Below are 22,012 nucleotides of genomic sequence, written 5' to 3' on the forward strand. Positions count from 1 at the left end.
AAACTAATCTTCACTATGTACTTGGAAAGCAGAACTCAACTCCCACACAGTGCTCTCCCTGTCTCTTGTGGACGGTGAAAGGGTAGGTGATATTTCAACTAGAGGAAGAGAGTTGCTCCAGCCCTCTGGGTAATGGTGTGAGAATGGGTAGGCGGGGTGCGGAGTATATTTAGGATGGCAGGATCATATTGCAGTTGGGGTGGTAGCTGGGAGTTTGCTTTCCTGCATGTTAATGTCTAGTGCTGCCCTGTTTTTGTAAGCAGAGAACTAAGAAAAAAGAAAATGAACTTTTACTGTAAGGGAAAATCTTTACTGAAGCGTGGCAAAAAGAAGAACTAAGATCTTACATAGCAATCCCAGTATTCTGATGTATAGCTATGAATGCAGCATGCAGGAAGATTGGCAGAGCAGCCACTTGTGATTCTCATTCACGTGTTTGACTGAGGACTGCTTTTGTACAGAGCTGTTCAAATGTATTCCAGGAGCACAGTGCTCAGGCAGCCGGGCCCTGGGGGAATCTGAAGGCACCCATAATGCCCAGCTTGCAGTCAGCAGGTTGCTTACTTGTCTCGAGTTATTGAAGAGCATGAGAAGTAAATGCACACCATGTTTCACACACTAGGTCTCTTATCTTCGGAATTCCTACTATGAAAAACGAGTGATAATTATTGTTCCTTATTGCTAAGTAGCAATGCGTGCTCAGGACTTGTTTCTCAGAGTTCTCTTAGTGATATTTTAATACAGTTTTAATGATTCATCCACCGAGAAATTTATTTCTTGATTCTCAGATAATTATTTGGTTTTGCTTGATGAGTTTTTAACAGTAATATGTTTCTTTAGAGTTTGATACTGGACTATAAAAACTACAAGAATTGTTACAAAAGCATTGCGAAAAGCACAGCTCCAGTTTATTATTTTGGTCTAGAAAGATAGGAGACCTCTTAGGATAATTTAACTGTAATTATTTAAGTATTTAACTGTAAGCCCACAAATCCAATAACAGCAGAAGCGTTCATTACCAAAAAATTCACAAATGTGAAGCTTAACTAAACTTTTCATGGAAAAGTGAGTGTGTTATCAGAGCTTTTATGTGTAGGGCTTGCTTCAGATGGCATCTATAAGAATTTACTCTGTTTTTTGAACACTGCTCAAGATTGCTTATACTGTAGTCTATAATGTGAATTAACCATACTTGCAGAAATAGTTTTACTGGCTGTTGCTAGGACTGTGGTGGAAGCAGTTTCACCATGCTAAATAAAGCTCCACATGAGGAGATGAGAAACACAGCAGGAGGCAAATTGTGACCAACAATGATAAACCGCCAATCCTAATCCCACTTTTTGGATGGAGAAACAAATCTTTATCTGGCATAATTTATGCTCTTTGGTATGTCATCTTCATTGACTCTTTCAATGTAGAAGATCAAGACTTCTCTAAGGAAATTCTGTATTTATTTGCCTTGTCTTTTGTTGTTGTTGTTATTGTTTTTTTCATGTGTCACCCAAAACTATGGCACAATTTTACCTTTTTGAACCTAAACAGACCTGGGAGATGAAGATTAGCAAGACTCCACTCTTTAGAGCTCTTGCAAAACTACTAAATAAAAATGTGTGTGCAAGAAATAATATTAAATGAGAGCTCATTAAGCAATACATGTCACAGTGTTGACAGTTTGGGAGTATGTAGGAGATGATTGATATAGTTTTAAATTGTTAAAATATGACTGGCATTCGGCTTGATTATGAAGTATCAGCCAGAATACCATGGCTGACTCGTTCTAACTGCCCTGCTGCATTTAGACAGACTGTCACCTACTTACTAAGCAGCCAAATGACAACATCAAATTAAAAGGTGGACTTACAGCCACTACTGTACCAAGCCCCTAGAGACTCTGAATAAACAGATGGATCTTGGATCCAAGTACCAGGTGTGAACTGGCAGGGAAGCAATTCCAGAGGCATAATTCCTCTTCACTGAAAAGTCCCTCTATACAAGTTTGGATATTGGAGTAACTGAGGAGAAACAGGATGTCTGAAAATGAGCAGGGAGAAAACGGACTCATAAAAATTAGCTCACAGCTAATACAGAAAAGAAAGGTCTTGCCTTTTTTTGAAGAGACTGTATGTAAGAAACTGAATGAAAATGTTTATTATTACTAAAAACAGCTGAGGAGATGAGTGAACAAATTCTAGTAAGCATTCAAATCTAATGCTGCAGGGTAAGAGTCAGTAAGCTGCAAGAATAAAGCTGTGCATTGATACAGTTTTTGATTCCAGTTTTGGCAGATGCAAGCCAAACAATCATATAAATTCTTTTAACTACAATACTAGTGAAATTAATGTAGTTCAAAGTTTGTGACAGTCTATTTCTAGAGTGAAATCCATACTGTCTCATTAACAGATGTGTTCAGGATGAACTGCCAACTCAATTGAAATCAATGTAAACTTCCCAGTTACTTTCATGATGTCAGGACATCACTGACAGTGTTTGAAAGTCATCTTCATGTACTATTAATTAACTGTAAAATAATAAGTATCTTGGTGACTTCTTTTAACTGTAATTGTGAGTTAGTGAAACAGCAGAAATAGGTGATGTATCTACACCAATGTATCATTTAAATATTTGCCTACTGCACATTAATGATCGCACACTTTACTGCAGATAAACTAAAGCACTTTTTCTGTTGCTAATTCATAATGTATCTGTTTTTGCAGACTGTGATCTATAAATGTTAGGCTGTGACAGCCTGCCAGAACTTCTCTTGCAGCACCTACTGATTGGAGTTTTTGTAAAGAAGCTTCACAAAAGCAGAAGCAGCAGAAGATGGAGTCACCCTACAGGTGCACGCTGCAGCAGTTCACCCTTCAGTCTTCCCAACAGGATTTGTGAGAGTCTGTACCTCAACATCTTTATTGGTAATGGATCCTTCCCTTAATTTGCTGTGATGCATTTGGAATGTCAGCTTCTAAAACAAGGCACATGGGAGGCATCTAAAGTAGATTTTTTGAAAGGAAAATGAACAAAGAGCATGTCAGGTTCCATTTTGATTTGCATGACAAATCCAGCATGCAGCATTTGGGAGGGCTGGGCTGGGCTTGCCTGCCACTCACTGCATTTGTCACTTTGGTTTGAACACTTTTGACAGTCTGTAATGTTAATTGTTCTAAGGATTGTTTTGCTGGAAGAAGAAAAGGAAAGGATTTTGGTTCTTGTTCTACTTTTTCCATGTACAGGAAAGGAGGGATATCTGAGGAAGCAGAAAATGATTTCAAACTGGGTTTGATCTGTTTGTAAGTAATCCCGTGAGTTCATCAATAAGTTCAGTACTTTAAATGTTATTGTGTACGTGTGTTTTGAGAAATACTAGGCCCCTAAACTAGTAACCTGGGGAGTCTATTGTTTTGGTGCACACCATTCTTTCTTCCTTTAAGTCCCACAGAGATGGGTCCTGCAGAGCGGTTTGTACTATGCCTGTGTGCTTCTATCTGATGATATTGTGGTGCTTTGACAAGTGCTAAGAAGGAATTTAATGCCCTAAGAAGCACTGGTGGACACACATTGTTACTGGTGAGTGGATGGCATGTGAATAGCTCCCAAGTATGTCAAAGACCTGTTGGTAGATAAGAGCATGCGACTGAATTTCCAGGAGACAGAATCAGAGGTGGAGGCTGTTGGTATAAAGGTGTAACATCTGTATGAAAACAACTGTGCATTGATCAGTGATGTTTTTTGAATTTCAGAGTTCCTAGCTGTGTTGGCAAAGCAGTGCATGTTGATCACAAAAATGTTTTCAAACTAAGAAACGATCAGCTGTGAAGTTTCAGGAGAAGACCGTGTTGTTTCTGTTTGTGTCTGTTTGCAGATAGTGCTGGTTTTCAGCCAAATGAGAGCCTTCAAGAACGGAGAGAGGAAGAAGACAATGTCCCACAAGTTTCCAGGTAACAACTGACATCTAATTCTAAGATTTGAGGTGCTACACTGCATATGGTGTTCTTATTTATGTGTTGTGAACTAAGTGCACCACCACATTTAAGCTCTAAACACAAAAGGCTTCAGTAAAGTAAAATCATGCAATCACTTGCAGAAATATCAAAATAAATGAAGGTATACAATCAAGCATAGTGATTACAATCATATTCTGGCTTAGTCATTCAGTATGCTAACAGAGCTTCACTCTTCATGCCCAAACTTCCTTAAAGACTATTTTAATAAGTCTGTGGAGTTACATGAGGGTCACTTTGAGCTGATGCATCTCAAAAAAAAAAAAATCAAACCCCAGGTAATTTAGAAGTGTTATTGATGATCATGAATCATATTCTTACAGCGCTGCTTTGAGAATGGTTAAACTGTTGTGCTGCTTCAGTGAATGCTGAACTCAGTGGGACTTGCAGGTACTAAATTTAGCTCCAGAGAGCTTGATGGCTTTGCCTTATGAGCCAGGATTGCTCACACAGGACGGCTTTGCCCATCACCCCTCCTGCTGTCCTCACAGTGGGAAGTTCCTCCTCCTACTACAGAGCTGGCAGCTGCTGAATTTTGCAGATACTCTTGTGATTTGAAAACGCAAACTGAGAGTTTTGTAACATACAGAACCATAGCTAGTGACAGCTCAGTGTAAGACATGGGGATCTCCAGTGCTGACAGCTTGCATCTGGAACTGCCATTGTTGCTACAGGGAAAGCAGTGCCATGATTCAGAGCTGCCCCAGCCACGAGGACCTGACCTCAGTAGTTTGTAGGTCTTGGCCTTGTGACTGGATGCTGCCTCTGCATTTCCTGGTAGCCTTCCTGTCTGATTGCTTCGTGGAAAACAGTGCCACTATTTCCTGTTGTTTGGAAGTTATTGAGCTTCTCCCACGAAGAACTCGTTTTTTTTTCCTTTCACATTAGCACCCAATATTAAACAAACATGAAAAGGTAAAAAAATTGCCACTGAACTTGATAGTTCCTGCAGTGTTTCATTTGCGTTTTTAACATAAGTCAATTGCTCTGCAGTCAGTAACACTTCTTAGGACATCCTACTTTACCTAAAGATAACCTACACCTTTTTTTTTGGCTATAGTATGTGAAAACTGTTGTGGCAGAAACCCGCCTGTTCCTTAGGTCCCATTTCCCATCGTGTCTTCCCCTTTTGCTTGCCTTTTCAGACAAACACCTCCTGCTTTTTCATCCATTTTACAAGCAACAGGGCAGAACGCAGCTGTGAAGGCGACAACTCATAGCATACGGGCAGTGCTACTGATGGCAGGTATTATAAAAAGACCACCCTTCTGTCTTCACTTAGTTGTTTCCCTGGGATGTCCAACATCTAAGAAACAAACACGCCGTGCCTGGTTTTATTATGCTAACGTACTCAGAAGAACGATGGCCGCGGGAGGGGTGAGCCCCGTGCCTGGCACAACCCCGCCGGGCACGCACCGCTCAGCCTTCGGGAGGCAGGGGCCTGGCGCGGCACAGAGCGCTTCTGCCGCTCCTGAGATGAGAAAGCTCCTCTCTCCTTCCTGCCCTCAGCACGTCCATACCCACGTGCGTCTCCCCACCGTCGCGTCTCTTTCCCGTTACCGGCCCTGCTGCCGCTCGGCGCCGCCTCTGCGGGCTTTCCGGCGGGGCGTGGCGGGGCGGGCGGAAGTGGCTGCGGCGGCGGGCGGAAGTACCGGGGGCGTGGGTGCGCGCGTGGATCCGGCGGTGCCGCAGCCATGGCGGAGCGCGTCGAGCAGCGCCTGGAGGACCGCGTGCCGGAGCTGGAGCAGTTGGAGCGGGTCGGCCTCTTCACGCACGAGGAGATCAGGTGGGGCGGCCCCCGGGCCGGTGGGGGCGGCCCTGGGCTGAGGTCCCGGTGCTGATGGCATGGTGTCTTCTTTCGTGCAGGGCTGTCCTGAAGAAGGCCACGGCTCTGGAGTACAAAATACAGCGGAGAGCCCTTCGGAAGGAGGATTTTATCAATTATATTCAGGTTGGCCATGCTGATTAGCGGTACTAACCGCATAGATCTCTCTCTGTTAGGAGTTCCGTAGTTGTCTGTGTAAGAAACCTGCTGCTTGAGGGTGTCCTTGCTTCGCTGGTAGTCTTTACTCGTGAGTGATCTGTTAGGATACGAGGCAGTGGTTTTAAGCTAAAAGAGATTACGTTTAGGCCAGATATCTGAAAGACATTGTTTACTCGGTTGTTGATGAGGCTCTGGCACTGACCAGAGGTGCCCGAGGCCATGGCTGGGCCCTGAGCTGGGGGGGGCACCCAGCCCACGTTGGGGGTGGTACTTAAGGTCCATTCTAACCCAAACCATGGTGGGGTGATTTTATAAGCACAGGTTAGGCATGAAGCTTAGACAGCAGTTTGGTGCTTTTGGGGACAAGAGAAACTTTATTCTCATAAGGACTCTTTTCTGTAGTTCCTTTCCTCTCTGGGGATATAGAGACTTCAGTTTTCTGACATGCTGTGCAAGTTGTTTTTCCATGCAACTCATTTTTTGTAGTGTAAAGAATCTGGAACATGCACTAAAATTCTAGGAATATGTGGGTTAGGGCTGAAATACCACGTGCAATAAAAATGCTAAAACTTAATTTTAGTCATCCTTAGAAAAATAGTGATTTGCTCACAAAACTGTTGCTTGTGGTTTCCTGGATGTAACTTCTGTTATCTGTGCGACCAGCTGTAAAGCACTTCATCTTTGTTGTTATTTTTTTCTTTATTATTATACATCTTTTCATTTGCCTTTAAATGTGTTTTTTCTCCCCACTCTAGTATGAAATTAATCTGCTGGAACTGATCAAGAAAAGAAGAGCGGTACGTTTGTCAGTTTTTGCAGGTGCAATCACTGTGCACTACATTTTCTTGTGCAGTGAAAGTAATACTTCTTTTCTCCCAGCGCACCGGGTACTCATTTAAGAAGGATGAAATTGAGAGCTCTATTATGCATAGGGTCCACAGCCTCTTCAAACGTGCCACAGGAAAATGGAAAGTAAGTTTGTTTCTTTTGTTTGTAGCAGCAGCTTGGAAAATAATCTTTCTGTATGTTGTGATGTAAAAATTAACCTAGATATCTCTGCTACCAGATATTTTCAGTTATGCAGAGAAATGTAACAGAAAATCTAAGCAGAAATTTGGACACTTAGCAGTGCCACAGAAGTAGGTCATTTGTGTCAGATTTTATTATTATTTTTAGAGAAACAGTATTTTGTCTTCTGAATCATTACTTATCATCTGTCTTGAGTCATATATTGCCATGTGAGTTTTGTGCATCTGCTTGCAAGGACTAGAAATGAAAAGAACTCTCCTTTACTTTGGGCAGAGATTGTCTTGATAAGCTCTTGTGGTAAAACCTATGGGAGGTACATAAGAAATCATTTTAGTGAGTTCTCTGTTGAGTCAAGCATAATACAGATGTTACTGCAGAGGCAGCAGGAGTGTATATATTAGGATGGAGAGATGGTTTTCTTCAAATGTTTTGCAGGAATGTGGATATCTGAAAAAAGTGAATTTTGGAATAAAAATTCGTCCTTTCTTCATGCCAAGAGTACATACCAAGCGCATATTGTTTGCTTGTCAGTGTGCAAGAGTGCTTTAGTACTTGTTCTAAGTTTCATTCTCTCCCACTTGCATTTCCACTAGGAAGATGTCCAGCTTTGGCTGTCACACGTTGCATTTTGCAAGCAGTGGGTGAGTTTTCAAAATCCTGTTCTTATTGATTGAAGATACGGGGTTGCTGGTCAGGCAGGCGTCTGGAACTTGTATTGTAAGGCAGGGGAACAGATTGTACTGCAACATGAGTATCATAACATAACCTTTTGGCTTGGGAGCATTCATTTGTTTTGTGGAATGAATGAATCGCCTGCCTGTGAACTGTGATTTTTGTTTCAAATGTTTCTTATTGTTCTGAAAAGGAATTGTGGATGTCTAATACTCTCTGAAGTTCTCTGTGCAAGTCTTCGTGTTGTTCCCAGCATCCAGTTGTTATCCTTCTTGTACTGAAGGAAGTGATCTTAGCGTAGTAATAAAAGTGACTGAAGAAAAATGCAGTCTTTACCTTAAAAGTGGTCAGTGAGATTTGTAATATAGGCAACATCTGTGTTAGCTGTCTAGGTGCAGAAGAGTTAACTGTGCTCCTGAGGCTGGTAACAATTGAAAGCTGGTTGATACTGAATAAGTGCCAAAAACTTTGATCTAAAGTTAAAGTAGGAGAGAAACATCTTTTCCAGTATGATTGCATGGCAACTTATGAGTGTTCTTAGTGAAATTTCAGTCCTGTTGGTTTAGTTTGGTTCTACAGATGGTAAAACAAAGCTATTTCTTTTACAGAATGCAAAACATCAGCTTAGCAAGGTGTTTTCTACCATGTTGGCCATTCATCCCAATAAACCAGGTAAACAAAACAAAGCTGAGTGCTGTGTATATAACTCAGTATAGGTTGAAGAGTCGTGTTATGAGTTCTTATAGAATCCAATTCCAGCTGTTGCCTCGCTGCTTCATCAGAAAGGATGCCTCTGACAGGTTGTGCTGAGCAATCAAAAGGTGATGTGAAGAGGGAGTCCACTGCTTTGAATGACCACATAGACTGGGGACTAGATAAACATTTCAGAGGCAGATGTTAAATACTAGTGGCTGATTTTGGGAATTGAAGATGTAATTTTACGTTGTTGGATCTGTAGCTGTGCTGGATTAAACCTCCTGGATCTGCTTAGCTTCTAGTCATATTTAACTTGGTCTCACTCTGGGGTATTTCATAGCTGAGCTCATGCATGTGGGGTAAGTACAGTGACAGAAACATCCTGGAGAACAGTTTCAGAATGGATTCTCATGAGCAGACACTTGCTTAGCCTTCAAATGAATTGACATCTTCTGTTACAGCACTGTGGATTATGGCAGCAAAATGGGAAATGGAAACACGCCTCTCCTCAGAAAGTGCTAGGCACTTGTTCCTGCGTGCTTTGCGCTTCCATCCAGAGTGTCCAAAACTTTACCAAGAGGTAACTTTGTAGTTTACTTATGAGAACTTGTTTGAGCAGTCAGAGCAAACCAGTCCAGCAGACTTCTGAGATCAGTCTGGCAAAAGCTCAGATTGATGTGGTTTAAAGAATGCCTTGAAGGTGGGCATTTCTGAATGTGTGACGCTTGTGCCTATAAGCACAGATCTGTAAAAGCTGAGGCTCACAGACGTGTGTGATGTGTTGGCTGAGTCCTGTAGCTCCTCAGGCAGACCTTCCTTTTCCTCATGTTTGTGAACTGAATATATTTATGCTTGATCCACCCTCCCTTCCCATCACTTAATTGTATCTTCTTGCAGTATTTCAGAATGGAACTGATGAATGCGGAAAAACAGAGAAAGGAAAAGAAAGAACTTGAACGAGCAAAGATGAACTTGGTAGGTCGTGTAGATTTACTCTGAAATACTTTCTGCTTGTGTATCACACATTTTAAAGTTAAACTTCAAGGGGTTTCTATTAATGATTCTCTTGAGGACTGCTTAGGGAGTTTTTGTTCGTGCTCTGTAGCTATGCTAAACTTCCCAGGTGTTGGCTGATGCTGAATTTAAGTACTTCAATTTTTCTTGATGTTTCTAAGATCTTTTGTTAATATCAGTTTGAAAGTTAGTTGCCATTTCTGGAAAGTAATACTGAAATATTATTTCATTATAGTTAGCTTGTGGAAACAAGGTTAAGATAAATTTAGATGAAGCATAATTACCATTTTCTGGTATTTTTCTATGTTTGCAAAAGCGATAGCTGAACAAGGAAAACTTGCAACAATGCTATGTTGATATTACAGGAGGAATTCAATTATTCTGAGAAGATTCTTAATGGGGAAATGGCTCACATAATCTACAGGGATGCTGTTCAGAAAATTAAAGGTGATCTGACATTTCTTTTACTTGGGAGCAAAACTGTCACATTTAGGTCACCTGGTTTTCTCAAAGATAAATTAGGAAGCTACAAGATGATGGATTATAATGCATTGACAGTGTGTGCAGTTTTCAATAGGCCTGACTCGTGTAGAGCCATTCTGTGTTTCTGTGAAAGAACTGAATGAGTGAGTGGTGGGGGTGGAACCAAGTTTGAAGGCTGTGTAAGCATGTCAGTAGACAGGACTGGTTTACCACTTCTTAGCCTGCAATGCGCCTGCCTGAGGATGTGCCTGCAATGTGCCTGCCTTTTTTTTTGTCACTGTCTAGCATGAAATCTTGAAGCATGTAGCCAGGCAGTTGACATCCTAACATATGGCTTACCATATGGGTTGAATGCTAAGGCTTACAGAAAAGAGTATCTGTCTGGACACTTGAATAATATCTGTGTCTTGAAAAAGGCTGTCAGGGATATAGAAATGCAAAGTGTGTGATGGGATGTGATGCTGTACTTGGTACATTTCTTTTCCCTCTTGGTCTGTAGGTGTTGAGTTCCGTCTGGCTCTGCTTTCTATTGCGAAGCTCTTTGATTTTACACACGATTTGCAAAAAGAAATTCTTGAAAGGTGAGAGGTTTTTTCAATAAGCGCTCTCTTAACTTTCCTAATTTGTAGTGAGGTGAGAGGTTAATGACTGAAGTCTGTTCCTCTATGGAGATAAAATGTTATGGGAGATGTATGGGAAGTACTTCTAAGAAAATGTATTTGAAGCAAGTCTACTCTTACGAAAAGGATGCATGAAAGAACTTGATTATAAGCTTTGAAAACCTGCTAAGAAGCACTTAAGTAAAATATAGTTGTAGCTGAATTATTCCAAGTTTAGTTTTCTGAAGCGCAGGAACTGCTTTACTTGGTGGTTCTTCTGTTTCTTTAGTTTCTCCAATTTTTCTTCTTTCAAAGGAAAGATCTCTGGAAAGGTGCCATCCTAGTTCACTGTATTATTGGAGAATATCCATACTAATAGCAAACAAAAACAAAAAACCCTGGTATTTTCTCTTGTGGTGAAGAAAAGTGTCTCTTGTATCTGATTACTTAGAAATTAGGTACATTTCTATACCTTCAACCAGCATGACAACCCTTCTAAACATTTGTCAGAAAGCGATGGCAGTAAATGGATGTCACAGATATAGTATGTTAGTTTGCAGGCTGAGTATGCTGATAATCCTCTGATGTGGGACTACATGGCCCGTCGAGAGCTGGAGCTGGGATCCTTGAAGTCCACAGAACCCACCACAAAACAGATGAAGGTGTCTGAAATGACCCAGAGAGAGGAACGTTGCAGTGCAGTCTTTGAAGAGGCTGTGACAGCAGTCCCCACGGGTGAAATATTCTGTCTGCATTTTAACATCAGTTTTTCCTGCTATCTCAGCATACTGTGTACTGCGAGAGTTTTGAAGGAGGATGCAAGTAGCTTTGGGTTTGGGATCCATTTAGGGGATCTCTTTTGTGTGTTACTGAGGTTATTTTCAAATGTACTTTTGGTCTTGAAAGAGTTGCTTAAAGTGTTTTCTGTTGCTTACTTTTATTAATGTGATTTAACAATAGAAGTGTACATAGAGGAGGACAGAGGTGTGGGAATTGTAAATGAAATTTCCTAAATGAAGGAAACGTGTTGAAGTGAAGTGTATATTGTTGGTCAGCTGTGAGTAAGCATTGCTTTTGAGTTGCCAATGGATGGGTATCCAGTATCTGGCATTACCTGTATTCTCAAGGCTCTGTGCAGAGGCTGCGTGCAGCGGGTGCAAATTGCTGCTTACATAGCCTGTCATGTTAGGCAGATGGAAGATTTTCTCAATTGCCTGTGAATGTTCTCACTTCTGCAGACCCATTGAAAATACAGGCAAAAGGGTGCAGCGAAAATTAGTTGTGACATTGTGCTCTGAAGCCTCAGCTTAACTAAGAGCTTAATGCTCTTTAGAAGGAATTACTGATTGCAGCTTATACTGGGAAGCAGTTTTTAATGTTTTAAAGCAGGGTCCCTTTCTAGTATATTTTTTAAAAAGTTGGCATTAACCCTTCGTGCTTGGATTCTCTTTATTCCTTACCTTAAAGACAAATATTTGTGCTTACTGTTGTGATTCTACAAAGCATGACAGAATGTCTTTGATTCTGCAGAGGACATGTGGAAATGCTACATCACTTTCTGCTTAGAGAGATGTAACAGGAAAACCAACAGTGAAGAATTAAAGCAAAAGGTAAAAGGTCATTAAGAGATCATAGTACCAAAACAACCCTGTTTTTACAGGCTTTTGTTCTCTTTCAGACAAGGAGTTAATGTTTGAATGCTTTATCAGAAATAGTGACAAGTAACTCTTAAAAATCGCTCAGTCTCTGTCTGAGGGAAGGCGTGTTACCATTAGACACAGGTGGGCTGCCTGAATGTGGATACCTCAGGCACAAATCAGCCTTGTCAGTGAAGTGCTATGAGCTCCTTGTATGGAAGTTGAGTGCAAACTTGTAGTTGTTCTATGTGGCTTGGTTCCCTTTTACTACATTGCTATGTTGTTCCTTTGCTCCTCAAAGAAGAGGTGTAATTCAAGTGCTCAAATTCCACCTTTATCTTGTAAATAATAGGAGTGTGTAAAACATCAGGTTTATAAATTTTATTGGATTTCAGTAACATTTTGATATACAAATCCACTGGGTTTCTGGTAATGCTAGGATCTTGTTTTTGAAGGAATAATGCTTATTTTCCTCACTTTTTGTTCTAGAGGCTGGAGAGGACACTGAATGTGTTCAGCAAAGCCCACGAGTCCAGTTTGCTGCCAGAAGCTCTCTATAAGCAGTGGGTAAGAGTTGGTTCAGAAAAATAGATTGGTGGACTGTCCTGCATTGATGCATGCCTACCTTTGCCATTTTGTGTAATTAACAAAATGGGCATTATTGTATCCAAGGTGCTTTTAACAAAACACTGCACATTTCTTGTGCTATCTGCTGTTTTTTAGCTTCAGCTGTTACTGAAGTCCAGCCTTTCTCAGAAGGCTGCAGAGGTGGCAGAAGCTGCAACTCAGCGTTTCAGCCTGTCAGTGGAAATGTGGCAGATGAGGCTGCAGGTGCTGATCCAGCTGAAGAGTGACAACGTGACCCAGTGTTTTGAAGAAGCCCTCAAGCATGTGAAATCTAAGGTTTGTGCTGGTTTTATGGACTCGCATGCATGCATCAGGTGGAAAATCTCTGCTACTTATGTAAAGGATTTTTTTCCTTCATAGTGCACTTAGATTCCCTGGCTGCTATTTAGGTCTATTTCACTTTCAGGAGCACTGAGGAATTACAAGTTGTTTGTGTGTGGGGTTTCTTACTTCAAGCTTTAAATGATTTACATGCTTCTTTGCTGTTCCATTTCAAACTGGGCTACAAGGAATGACAGAGGAAGCAAGAAGCTGATTTGTTCCTTCTCCTCCCTGTTCTTTTAAGTTATCTCTGTATTTCAGTACTGATGAACAAGAATTTTTCTCTCATTCCTGGCAACATATCTAGCAGCAGTCCATCTAAGTAGTATTTGTTATATGAATTAGAAAGGAGACAAGAAGGGATTTCAGTCTGCAGTTTAAAGTTCTTTTTAAGAGCTGTGTCTTAAGGATAGTTTTCAGAGAAGCAGTAATGTAGAACTTGGTAATTACCTTGCTGTCTCTGAAAATCACTGAGTTGCTCTATTTCAATCGTTTGACTTCTGTGTTTATCTTGTAGGGCACTTTACCATTGTGGGCCCTCTGGGTGGAGTGGAGTGAAGTCGCAAATAGCAAGGAAGACACAGAAGCTCTCTACCAGGTACTTGGCTAACAAAAATCTTCATAAGGTGATGTTTAAGTAAACAGGAGCTGTGTGTGCAGATGGAGTAGCTGCAGTACAAAGCTTTTGCTGCATACTGCAATGGATGTGTTGGTATCAGAGCATTCCAAGTAAAGCTGTTTTCAAAAGTCAGCTGTACAGAAATGCTATGGAATATTGAAGGAGACATGTTTTAGATTACAACTAACATTGACTTTATTACAGAATGCTGTTTTTTCAGACATTATTTAGAATGCTTTTGTTAATACTTTCTCACACAAGGCCCCATGAGTGTCAGGTGTCTGGTGAGAGAGAAGATGCTGCTTCATCCTTCTTGTAACCTTTTAATTGTAGCTTATGTAGTTTTTGGTTTGTTTTAAACTTGCAGAGGTGCTTACATGCCATAGCTCCTGCTGAATCTGTGACTATGAAAGAAAAGTATCTTGACTGGGCTTACAGGAATGGTGGATATAAGAAAGTAAGAAAAGTCTTTACCAGGTAACAAGAAAACCACTTTAAATCTGATTATTCTAGGGCAAACAGCAAAGAAAAAATGGCATAAAGTTTGAAGTTATTTCTATTTTTACTTTAGCCTGCATGAAAGTCGTCCACTTTCACTTGACTTCTTCAGGAAGATGATTGAAATAGAAAAGGAACAAGTAAGTTGCTGAATATCTAATTACTGCCTTGTATTTGTAAAATACACTTCTAACTTTGATATGAAGTTAAAGGCTTGTGAGCAGTGTCTTTTGTAATCAATATTTACCTTCTGATGTTGATTCATAGTATACGATATAAAAGCAAGTTTCATGGTAACTAATCTTTGGCAATGTGTGTGTGTGTGTGTGTTACCATGACTTTCACTTTGTCAGCACGTAATCAAGCTGCAGACTCACTTCTGTACAAAATGAATGGCCTTTTAATACCTTCTTGTGTTAGGAATCGTGCAAAATGCTTCATCTGAGAGAATACTATGAACGTGCTTTGAGAGAGTTTGGTTCAGCAGATTCTGGTAAGGAGATTTTCTTCTCCCTCCCCAGTTCAGTGCTACCTCTTTTATTTCTATTTGGGGGTGGGGGGCAGTAGCTGTTTGTTCTGCTGTTATTTTGCTATCATGCAGAGTGGAGCTCAAATCTTCGGTGCATGACACTCTGCAGTGAGCCCACACTTTTCAATCCGGGGCCTTTGTTCACAGTAGGATAGCTTCAGCAGAACTACCAGCAAATAGTAGTTTTGACGCTGGCAGGCATAGGAGATGCTCGTCACCTTTCATTTACATTTGTGAACAGTATGGAGCCATGTTTTTATAATAGAAAATAAATAGCTCAATTTCTCTGATGGCATGGGAAGCTACTGCTGAAGAGCTGCATTGTTTCTTAAGATAGCAGAACCCAGGCTTTTGAACTTCAAGGGAGCGGGAGGAGGAGGTTTGATCAGCTAAACCACACTGCACTAAGATGAAGAACACTTAGAAAAAGAGGGTTTCTAGGTTAGGTTTAGTATGTTTACTAAATATGCAATCAAAATCTAACCCGAATGTTTTTCCTTTAAAGATCTCTGGCTGGAATATATCAAGGAGGAGCTGAGTCATCCCCAGGGCAAACCAGAAAACTCTGGGAGTATTCACTGGCGAGCTCTGAAGATGTTAGAGGGAGATCAGGTGGAAGACTTCATTTCCAAATACACTTTACTGCAAACTGGACACTTATGAAAAACTAAAAATAATTACAGCACGACATTGTGGATTTTTAAAACAAAACTTGTGTAGAAAGGTAAATATGTTTTGTGATATTAAAGTGCATTTTCTTTACTGCATGTGTGAAAAGAATTCTGTCTCAGCACAGCTGTTACTGGTGTTTCTGTCAGTGTCAGGTTTGTGTGCACAGCTGGAGATGGCAGAGGCATCTCTGAGCTTTCCTCCAGCCTGTGCATTGAGATAGAAGTTGCAATGCATCAGCTTTTACACTGGCAGACTAACACTGCAACACATACATACAAAAAAAACAACAAAATAAACCATTGTACCCCTGGCGGGAGTTCTTAACATCAAGTTCAGTAAGGAAAAAATGGAACACTGGATAAACAATCTGTAAAATGATGGTATTTATTTGTTTCTTAACCTTGAAGTCATCTATCATCCTCTTTTCAAAAGCCAAACAACTTGTACAGCCACCTTGTCTCCTCCTAAGTAATTCTGAGTGACTGTGCACAGTGCAGGCAAGCAGAGCTCTGTTGCAGCAGATGTTCCTGCTGTGACGGGTAAGCTCCAATCTGTGCTTCAACCTTCTGGTGGATCCCTGCTCACAGAGCACCTGCAGCTCCATCCCACCTGCATGCATGTGCTTTTGCTGTGCTCTGCCTTCCTGCTTCCTTCTGCCGATTGGACAGAACCCCAGGGAACAGGGGCAGGTGTCGATCCTCGTTTTACAGCTGCGTGAATCCTCCTTACACTCTGATTTATCCGCTTGTTTCTGCTTTTTTTTTCTTCCCCCCTCTCTCCCCTTATCAATGACTGGAAAAGCTTTCCAGTAGCAGTGAAAGAAGCTACATATCACGTATGTTAACAGTGAGCGCGGTGTCTGCGCAGATAAGGCACGTAACCGGTTGCTCCACTTGCCAGCCGTACAGCGGGCCGAGCCGCCGCACCGTGGAAGCCGCCGATCCGCCTCCGTCAGCGGGCGCAGCTCTGAGGCGCGAGGGGCCGAGCAGGGCGGGCACAGGCCTGACGCGCGGGGACAGAACTCCGCTTGCGGCCGCTGCCTCCGCGCTGCCCGGCCGCCGCGGTGGGATCCTGCGGGGCGGGGAGCGGAGTAGGACCGGCTCGTTTCTACCGTGCGGGGAGAGGAAGAAGAGGGGGAGGAGGAGGAGGAGGAGGAGAGGCCGCCGGCGCGGAGCTGCCCGACGTACGCCGCGTTCTGTCCGCGTTGCGCGTTCCGGCCCCGTGCAGCAGGCGCGTGCCCGGGGCTGCGCGGGCAGCCTGTCGTGCAGAGAAGTTATCTGTGCCTCAGTTGTGTCTGAGGATAACTTCTGTTTTCTTTGCTCTTCCTCCAGGGACCATCAGAGCCGTTGAGGTGTTACCTCCTGCTGTGTGTCCTCCATCTTTGTCCGGTTCCTTAGGGCTGCTGGCAGCTCTGGTCCCGCTGTTTCTTAGCACAGCACCTCGCACGAGGTGGACAGCCCGTAACCGTTGTTCTTTATACACACACAGCTGCCGCTTATGCCTTCGTTACCTTTGCTGCCTTTTCTGGTTGCTGTACCACACGGGTGCGTTCTAGGAGCTGTTCCCAAAATTTGGTGTGCGTGAGCTGCTTCGTGCTGCCAGGTGTGAGAAAGATCCTCCCTAAGGCTGTCTGATTCATTAAGAGAACCAACAGATGGTACCCGAGGGCTCCACAACACCAACAGCACTGCAGGAGCCTCGCTGGAGGAGTCTGGGAGAGGAGTAACTGAGTTCTCTGAAACTGCTTTGTAGGTGATGGCTGCCACCCTGGAGCACAGAGGCTCTGAGGAGGAGCAGCCTCCTAACAAGAAGGAAACTATGACCTGGAAACCCAGAGATGTTAAGCCTAAAATATTAGGGCAAACTAAAGCAGATGGTAAGTAACAGAACTCCTGTTTAGGGAAATGTTCTCAGAAGCTGCAATGGAAATCTTAGTTACTGTGCTAGATAATTTGTACTTAGATATTTGTGTATGCCTGTGTACAGGAGTGTAGGGGAGCTGCTAGGTCCTGGCTTATACTGGTGATTGAGCACCTGGTGAAGTCTGGCCCAGGGAGCACAGGCACATTGCTTACACCTGTGCTCCCCATGTGACCAGAAGGGCTGGACCCAGGGTGCAGCCCCCCACGGACTCTTAAGGGGGCCAGCCTCGAACAGGAAAGCTTCTTTTGGACCTTGGCTGCTTGCTGCGGGGTTGTGCTGTATGGCCAGAGGGCCCTTTCACCACTTGGGTGAGTTCTGTTCTTTCTGTAAATGGCTGTTGCTCTTCCTGTGAATTCATTGCCTGGAATCATTGAGCACTTGTTGGAAGAAGTTTTGCTTCTTTGTAAGTGGAACAGAGAGTATTTAATCAATGCCACAAAAAGGAAGTCAGAGCTGTGGTTTTTCAACATGTGTAAATAAGAGCAGGAAAAACCCCAAGATAAACAAGATACAAGTGCAAAGAAGGTCTGCTAGCTCCTGTGCTCTGATTTAAAGCGCAATATTCCAACAAGAGTCCACAAAAAATCCTTACTTGAGCTAATGCTGTGACATAGGGCTGCATCTGATCTCGCCAAGCACCTGAAACCTGAAGCAGCGCATGGAATAGGATCTAATTACATTACTAGTTACAAATGATGTTAACACACTTAACTGCATTATTCAGTTGCAGGTGTTTAATTGTTCCTGTTTAATTTCTAATGATCTCTTGGCTCTTTCTGTTATTTTTAGAATGTTTGCTGAAGAATGCCCTGTGTGTTCTTGATAGTGACTCTGAAGGAAGTGAATTCTCTGATGTCTCTGCATGTGAAGATGCTGTCAGTCTGCATACAAACACTGACGTGGAGGACTTGTGTTGTGAACTCTCTCGTATGTCTGAGGATGCAACTTTCCCTCAGCAGCCAGCTGCTTTGACATATGAGATGGAGGACTGGGATAAAGAGTTGGAGGAGTCTGAACGTAGTCCTTATGGTAAGTACGAATTTATTTGTGATTCATTTGAGTTTTGGTTGGCATGTGGAGGTAGATGCTCTATAGAACACATCTAAAAATTTCTGTGTTCTGTTTTGTGGATTTTTTTGTTTGTTTACCTCATGGGTTTGTCATGTACAATTTGGTTGCCAAATACAGGGCTTATAGGCAGTGTTGTGAAGCTTGTGTGTAACTCCTGCTTGAGCAATTCTTGAGAAGTGGAATAGTTCACTTCTGCAGTGAAGCTCAATATGCATAGACAGTCCTCACTATTCCAAGGATTGTCTGTACGTATTGAGCTCCACCTCAGGAATTAATACTCTACTAAAATGTATCTATGTTAATCTGGAACAGAAGGGAGATTTGGAAAATGTTCCTTTTCTCCAGGAATTTAGCCATAGTGTCTCTCAAGAGCTGGACTTTCTGAGTGTGAAGCGATGCAAACACTCAGTCTCTGCTCTAAATATGATTTGTTGGTACTTTTGCTGTTATGTGGCAGAGTGCTTTTTTTGGTTGTTGGTTTGCTTGCTTGTTTGGTTTAATGCCATGAATGGCTCTTTTATTTTTGTTCTCCACTTCCGTAAGCTGGTAACAGGAGGAGCTGCAGCCTTCTTGTGAGATTGTTCTGATTTTAAAGTGAAAATAGAGTAGTGGCTTTTTATACTGGGTAACCTTAGATAAGGGCTGGAAGTGCATACACTGTGCTTCCAGTGTCTGCTGACTAGAAATATTCTGCTTCTGTGTAAAGAGTTAACCAACTTGGCATAAAAATAGGGTAAATCAACTGGTTTATTACACTTAATTCTAGACTAGTGGAGGTACTGTTGTGAGCTGGCTTTTACAGGACTCCACCCTTTGTCCTCATCCAGTGACACAGCCTTTAGGAGACATCTGTGCTCCTTAATTTGGAATGTGGTTATGGAGAGAACAGGAAAAAGTAGGGAAAATAAGCATGATAGCTTTATGAGCCTTCTATGCCCGAGCAGAAGAATTGCATGCGTGTGTATGCTGGTGTCAGACGTACTGGATTCAAGTACATCACTGCATTTTTCAGATAACTGTTTTGTCTCTGTGTCAGGAATTTACTCTAAATGAAGATTTTGCCAATCTCAGCTGTTTGCTTTGTTGGTAGATCTAAGTGCTGGTAGATCAGACTGAGACTCTTGACTGGAAGATGCTGCAGAACTGCAAGATGATCTGCCACTGGCTTTCTGAATATCTTTTGTGATATTTTCTTTGATCTTTAGATGCTGGTGATCTCTACTGCGGAAGCTTTCAGGAAAATAATCTTTTGGCCTCATACTCATTTCGAGAGGATTCACTGTACAACCCGTGCTGTCACCATGCAGCTTGCCTTGCTTTTCCCCTGCCAGTTAGAATGACTGAGGTTGGCCAGTTTGATGATGCTGATGAATGAGGTCAGAACTAAGTTTGGTTTCTGAGTTGGATTATTCCTCACTGAGTTGCAGGTGCCAGCTGTAAGCTGTTAGCGCACTTGTGGACTATTTTCTGTTTGTGTTACATAGAACTGTGTTGCTAATTCATTGTTTGGGAGGAAGTATGTAATTCCTAATCTTACCTTGATTGCAAAGTGTTGCCAGTTTTGGCATGTTTGGTACTTGCATGTCTGGACACTTAACCTGTAATTTTCTTTCATTTGTTATGGAATCGGTCTTAAAAACTCTTCCTCCTTCCAACTTCTCTGTTGTACTTCTGTGTTGCAGTTTGTATCTCCATGTTACTCATGACAAAATTAGATGTGACAGTACAAAATGAGTTCTTCTGGTTTGACGTGTTTCAATACAAAGGAATTTGCAAAACGTCTTCATGTATGTAACACACCTGTAGGCATATATTTGGGATTTTGTTTCCTACAGAGATGCTGGGTGTTTGTCAGCCTCCCAGGAAAGGTTTCTGCACATCAGACCTTGTGCTCAGGTGTATTATCTTCCAGTCTCCAGTAGTCTGATGTTGTGTGAGGATGTTTTAAAGACATGTAATGACAAAGAAAATATGCTTATCTGATCCTCAGTGCGTCCTGCAAACAGCAGTGAATTGAGATTCATGGTATTACTGACACTATTTATTTCTGTGTTGATAAATGAGGAAATGAGAACACAAAATACTTCCATAAAGTTCCCAAGAGAATAGCTGGAACTGGAACTGTATTCTTTTTGCCTGTGCTTTGGAATTAAAGGAAATGTTCTCAAATGAAGAATGGAAGTGGATTGTATGACTGACTTCTTACAAAAACAGTCTCTTGTCGCTCATATTTCTTCAATCACTTCTCAAGAACGTTTTGATGGCTTTTTTTTGACACTGCCCCATGCTGAAGCACTGTACCCTTGTTTATTCTCAGGCAAGAACTTAACACAATTGGAAGACTTTTTTTTAACCTATCTGGTGTATGAGACTAACTTATGTATTAGCATGGGAGGAGGAATTGAGCTGGAGTAACATTTGTTTAATGTTTTCTTTGAGAGCAGAGGAAAACGAGCTCAGGTGAGTCTGTTTTTTTTCTGTTCTATGGGAGTCCTCAGTTAAATCTGAGTATGAGGTGAAGAACCAAAGTAAAGAGCAGAAGCTGGCTGGTGATTCTGTGGCTGAGGGCCTGTTCTTTTGTTCCAATATGATGGAGTCCTCCAAAAGGTCATATTTCTGCCATGACTTAATTCAGCATGCCTCCAGAACGCATGCATACACAGAAGCATAGCCTGACAGTTTGTTCTTCCCTTGAGCAGAAAGAAAGCCCTAGCTGTGCTATGGCACTGGGGGTATTTTTCTTTTGTGGGCTGCTGTGTGATCAGCTGCTTGTTGAGAGGAGTTCTGCATTAGCTGGAACAAATGCTTGCCTAGGTTTGGATACGTAGTGAGTTTTTCTAACCTGAACAAGAAGAATAAAACTCTTAAGTGTGGCTGTGACTCATTCAACTCAATATCAATAAATATGAGTCAAGCACAGATTAGTAAGGTAAGTATATACCAGTAAATTGTGAAAGTTCATTTTGTTATCCTTTTTGTCAGTTTCCCAGGTCTCAGCTGCAGATGTTAATGCCACCCTGCAGAGGGCAGCAAAAAATGGTTTATTCTGTTCAGTGTTTTTATCTGGTATGAAGTTTCACCGGCAAGTGTCAGATCCTTAGGCTGGATTTCTAAGCCCCGTTATCCCGTTAATCAGTGAGACTGATTAATGGCCCTAATTAGCTTCTCATTTTCTGTTTTGCTCTGAAGTTATACTTAGTAGATGGAAAATTTCTCCCATGGCTGAGAAAACGGCATCACTTGACTGGCTTTGTATTTACTACGCTTGTGAATCCCATCAGAATTAATCAAGATGAGGCCAACAGAATTCTGTGGAAGCAAAGCCACCTTCCTCAGAGCTGGCTTAAAGGGGATCACCGAGAAGTTGTTATTAACATAGATTCGGTTGGTTTTAATTCCTGTATGATTCTAAAATTTTACCTTTAATTGGAGTCAGCCTCATCTTTCTGGACTGCCATTATTTGAGAAGAAATTAGTTGTCCTGAATGGCTGCCCTGCTAAGCTGTGTTTTAATTGATTGTAAACTTGAAAGGAAAACTGAAACAGATATTTTAGGTTAAAGCTGATTTCACTTCTATGGGCCTTGCCTGTTAGGGAAATGACTTAACGTAAGGTTTGATCTGAATGCTCTCGAACT

General features: G+C 41.9%; 1 protein-coding gene across 15 annotated transcripts in view; it reads left to right on the forward strand.

Annotated features, from left to right (window-relative positions):
- The first annotated feature begins 5,626 nt into the window (after positions 1–5,626).
- Positions 5,627–22,012, forward strand: part of UTP6 (UTP6 small subunit processome component) — a 144,354-nt gene continuing 127,968 nt past the window's right edge. For 8 of the 15 annotated variants that reach the window (XM_048964692.1, XM_048964694.1, XM_048964695.1 and 5 more), the window contains exons 1-21: positions 5,627–5,787; positions 5,868–5,952; positions 6,741–6,782; positions 6,865–6,957; positions 7,608–7,655; positions 8,295–8,358; positions 8,844–8,962; positions 9,280–9,357; positions 9,762–9,843; positions 10,379–10,460; positions 11,032–11,213; positions 12,009–12,088; positions 12,605–12,682; positions 12,839–13,018; positions 13,581–13,661; positions 14,050–14,159; positions 14,254–14,320; positions 14,601–14,673; positions 15,215–17,257; positions 18,094–18,333; positions 19,581–20,835. In XM_048964692.1, the coding sequence (XP_048820649.1) occupies positions 5,696–5,787; positions 5,868–5,952; positions 6,741–6,782; positions 6,865–6,957; positions 7,608–7,655; positions 8,295–8,358; positions 8,844–8,962; positions 9,280–9,357; positions 9,762–9,843; positions 10,379–10,460; positions 11,032–11,213; positions 12,009–12,088; positions 12,605–12,682; positions 12,839–13,018; positions 13,581–13,661; positions 14,050–14,159; positions 14,254–14,320; positions 14,601–14,673; positions 15,215–15,372 (1,794 nt within the window). In that variant the 5' untranslated portion in view covers positions 5,627–5,695 and the 3' untranslated portion in view covers positions 15,373–17,257; positions 18,094–18,333; positions 19,581–20,835. The remainder of the gene's footprint in view (positions 5,788–5,867; positions 5,953–6,740; positions 6,783–6,864; positions 6,958–7,607; positions 7,656–8,294; positions 8,359–8,843; positions 8,963–9,279; positions 9,358–9,761; positions 9,844–10,378; positions 10,461–11,031; positions 11,214–12,008; positions 12,089–12,604; positions 12,683–12,838; positions 13,019–13,580; positions 13,662–14,049; positions 14,160–14,253; positions 14,321–14,600; positions 14,674–15,214; positions 17,258–18,093; positions 18,334–19,580; positions 20,836–22,012) is intronic. The other 7 variants (XM_048964705.1, XM_048964706.1, XM_048964697.1 and 4 more) reach the window with 6 other exon arrangements.

The sequence above is a fragment of the Lagopus muta genome, chromosome 18 (assembly GCF_023343835.1).
Source record: "Lagopus muta isolate bLagMut1 chromosome 18, bLagMut1 primary, whole genome shotgun sequence".
Classification (NCBI taxonomy): domain Eukaryota; kingdom Metazoa; phylum Chordata; class Aves; order Galliformes; family Phasianidae; genus Lagopus; species Lagopus muta.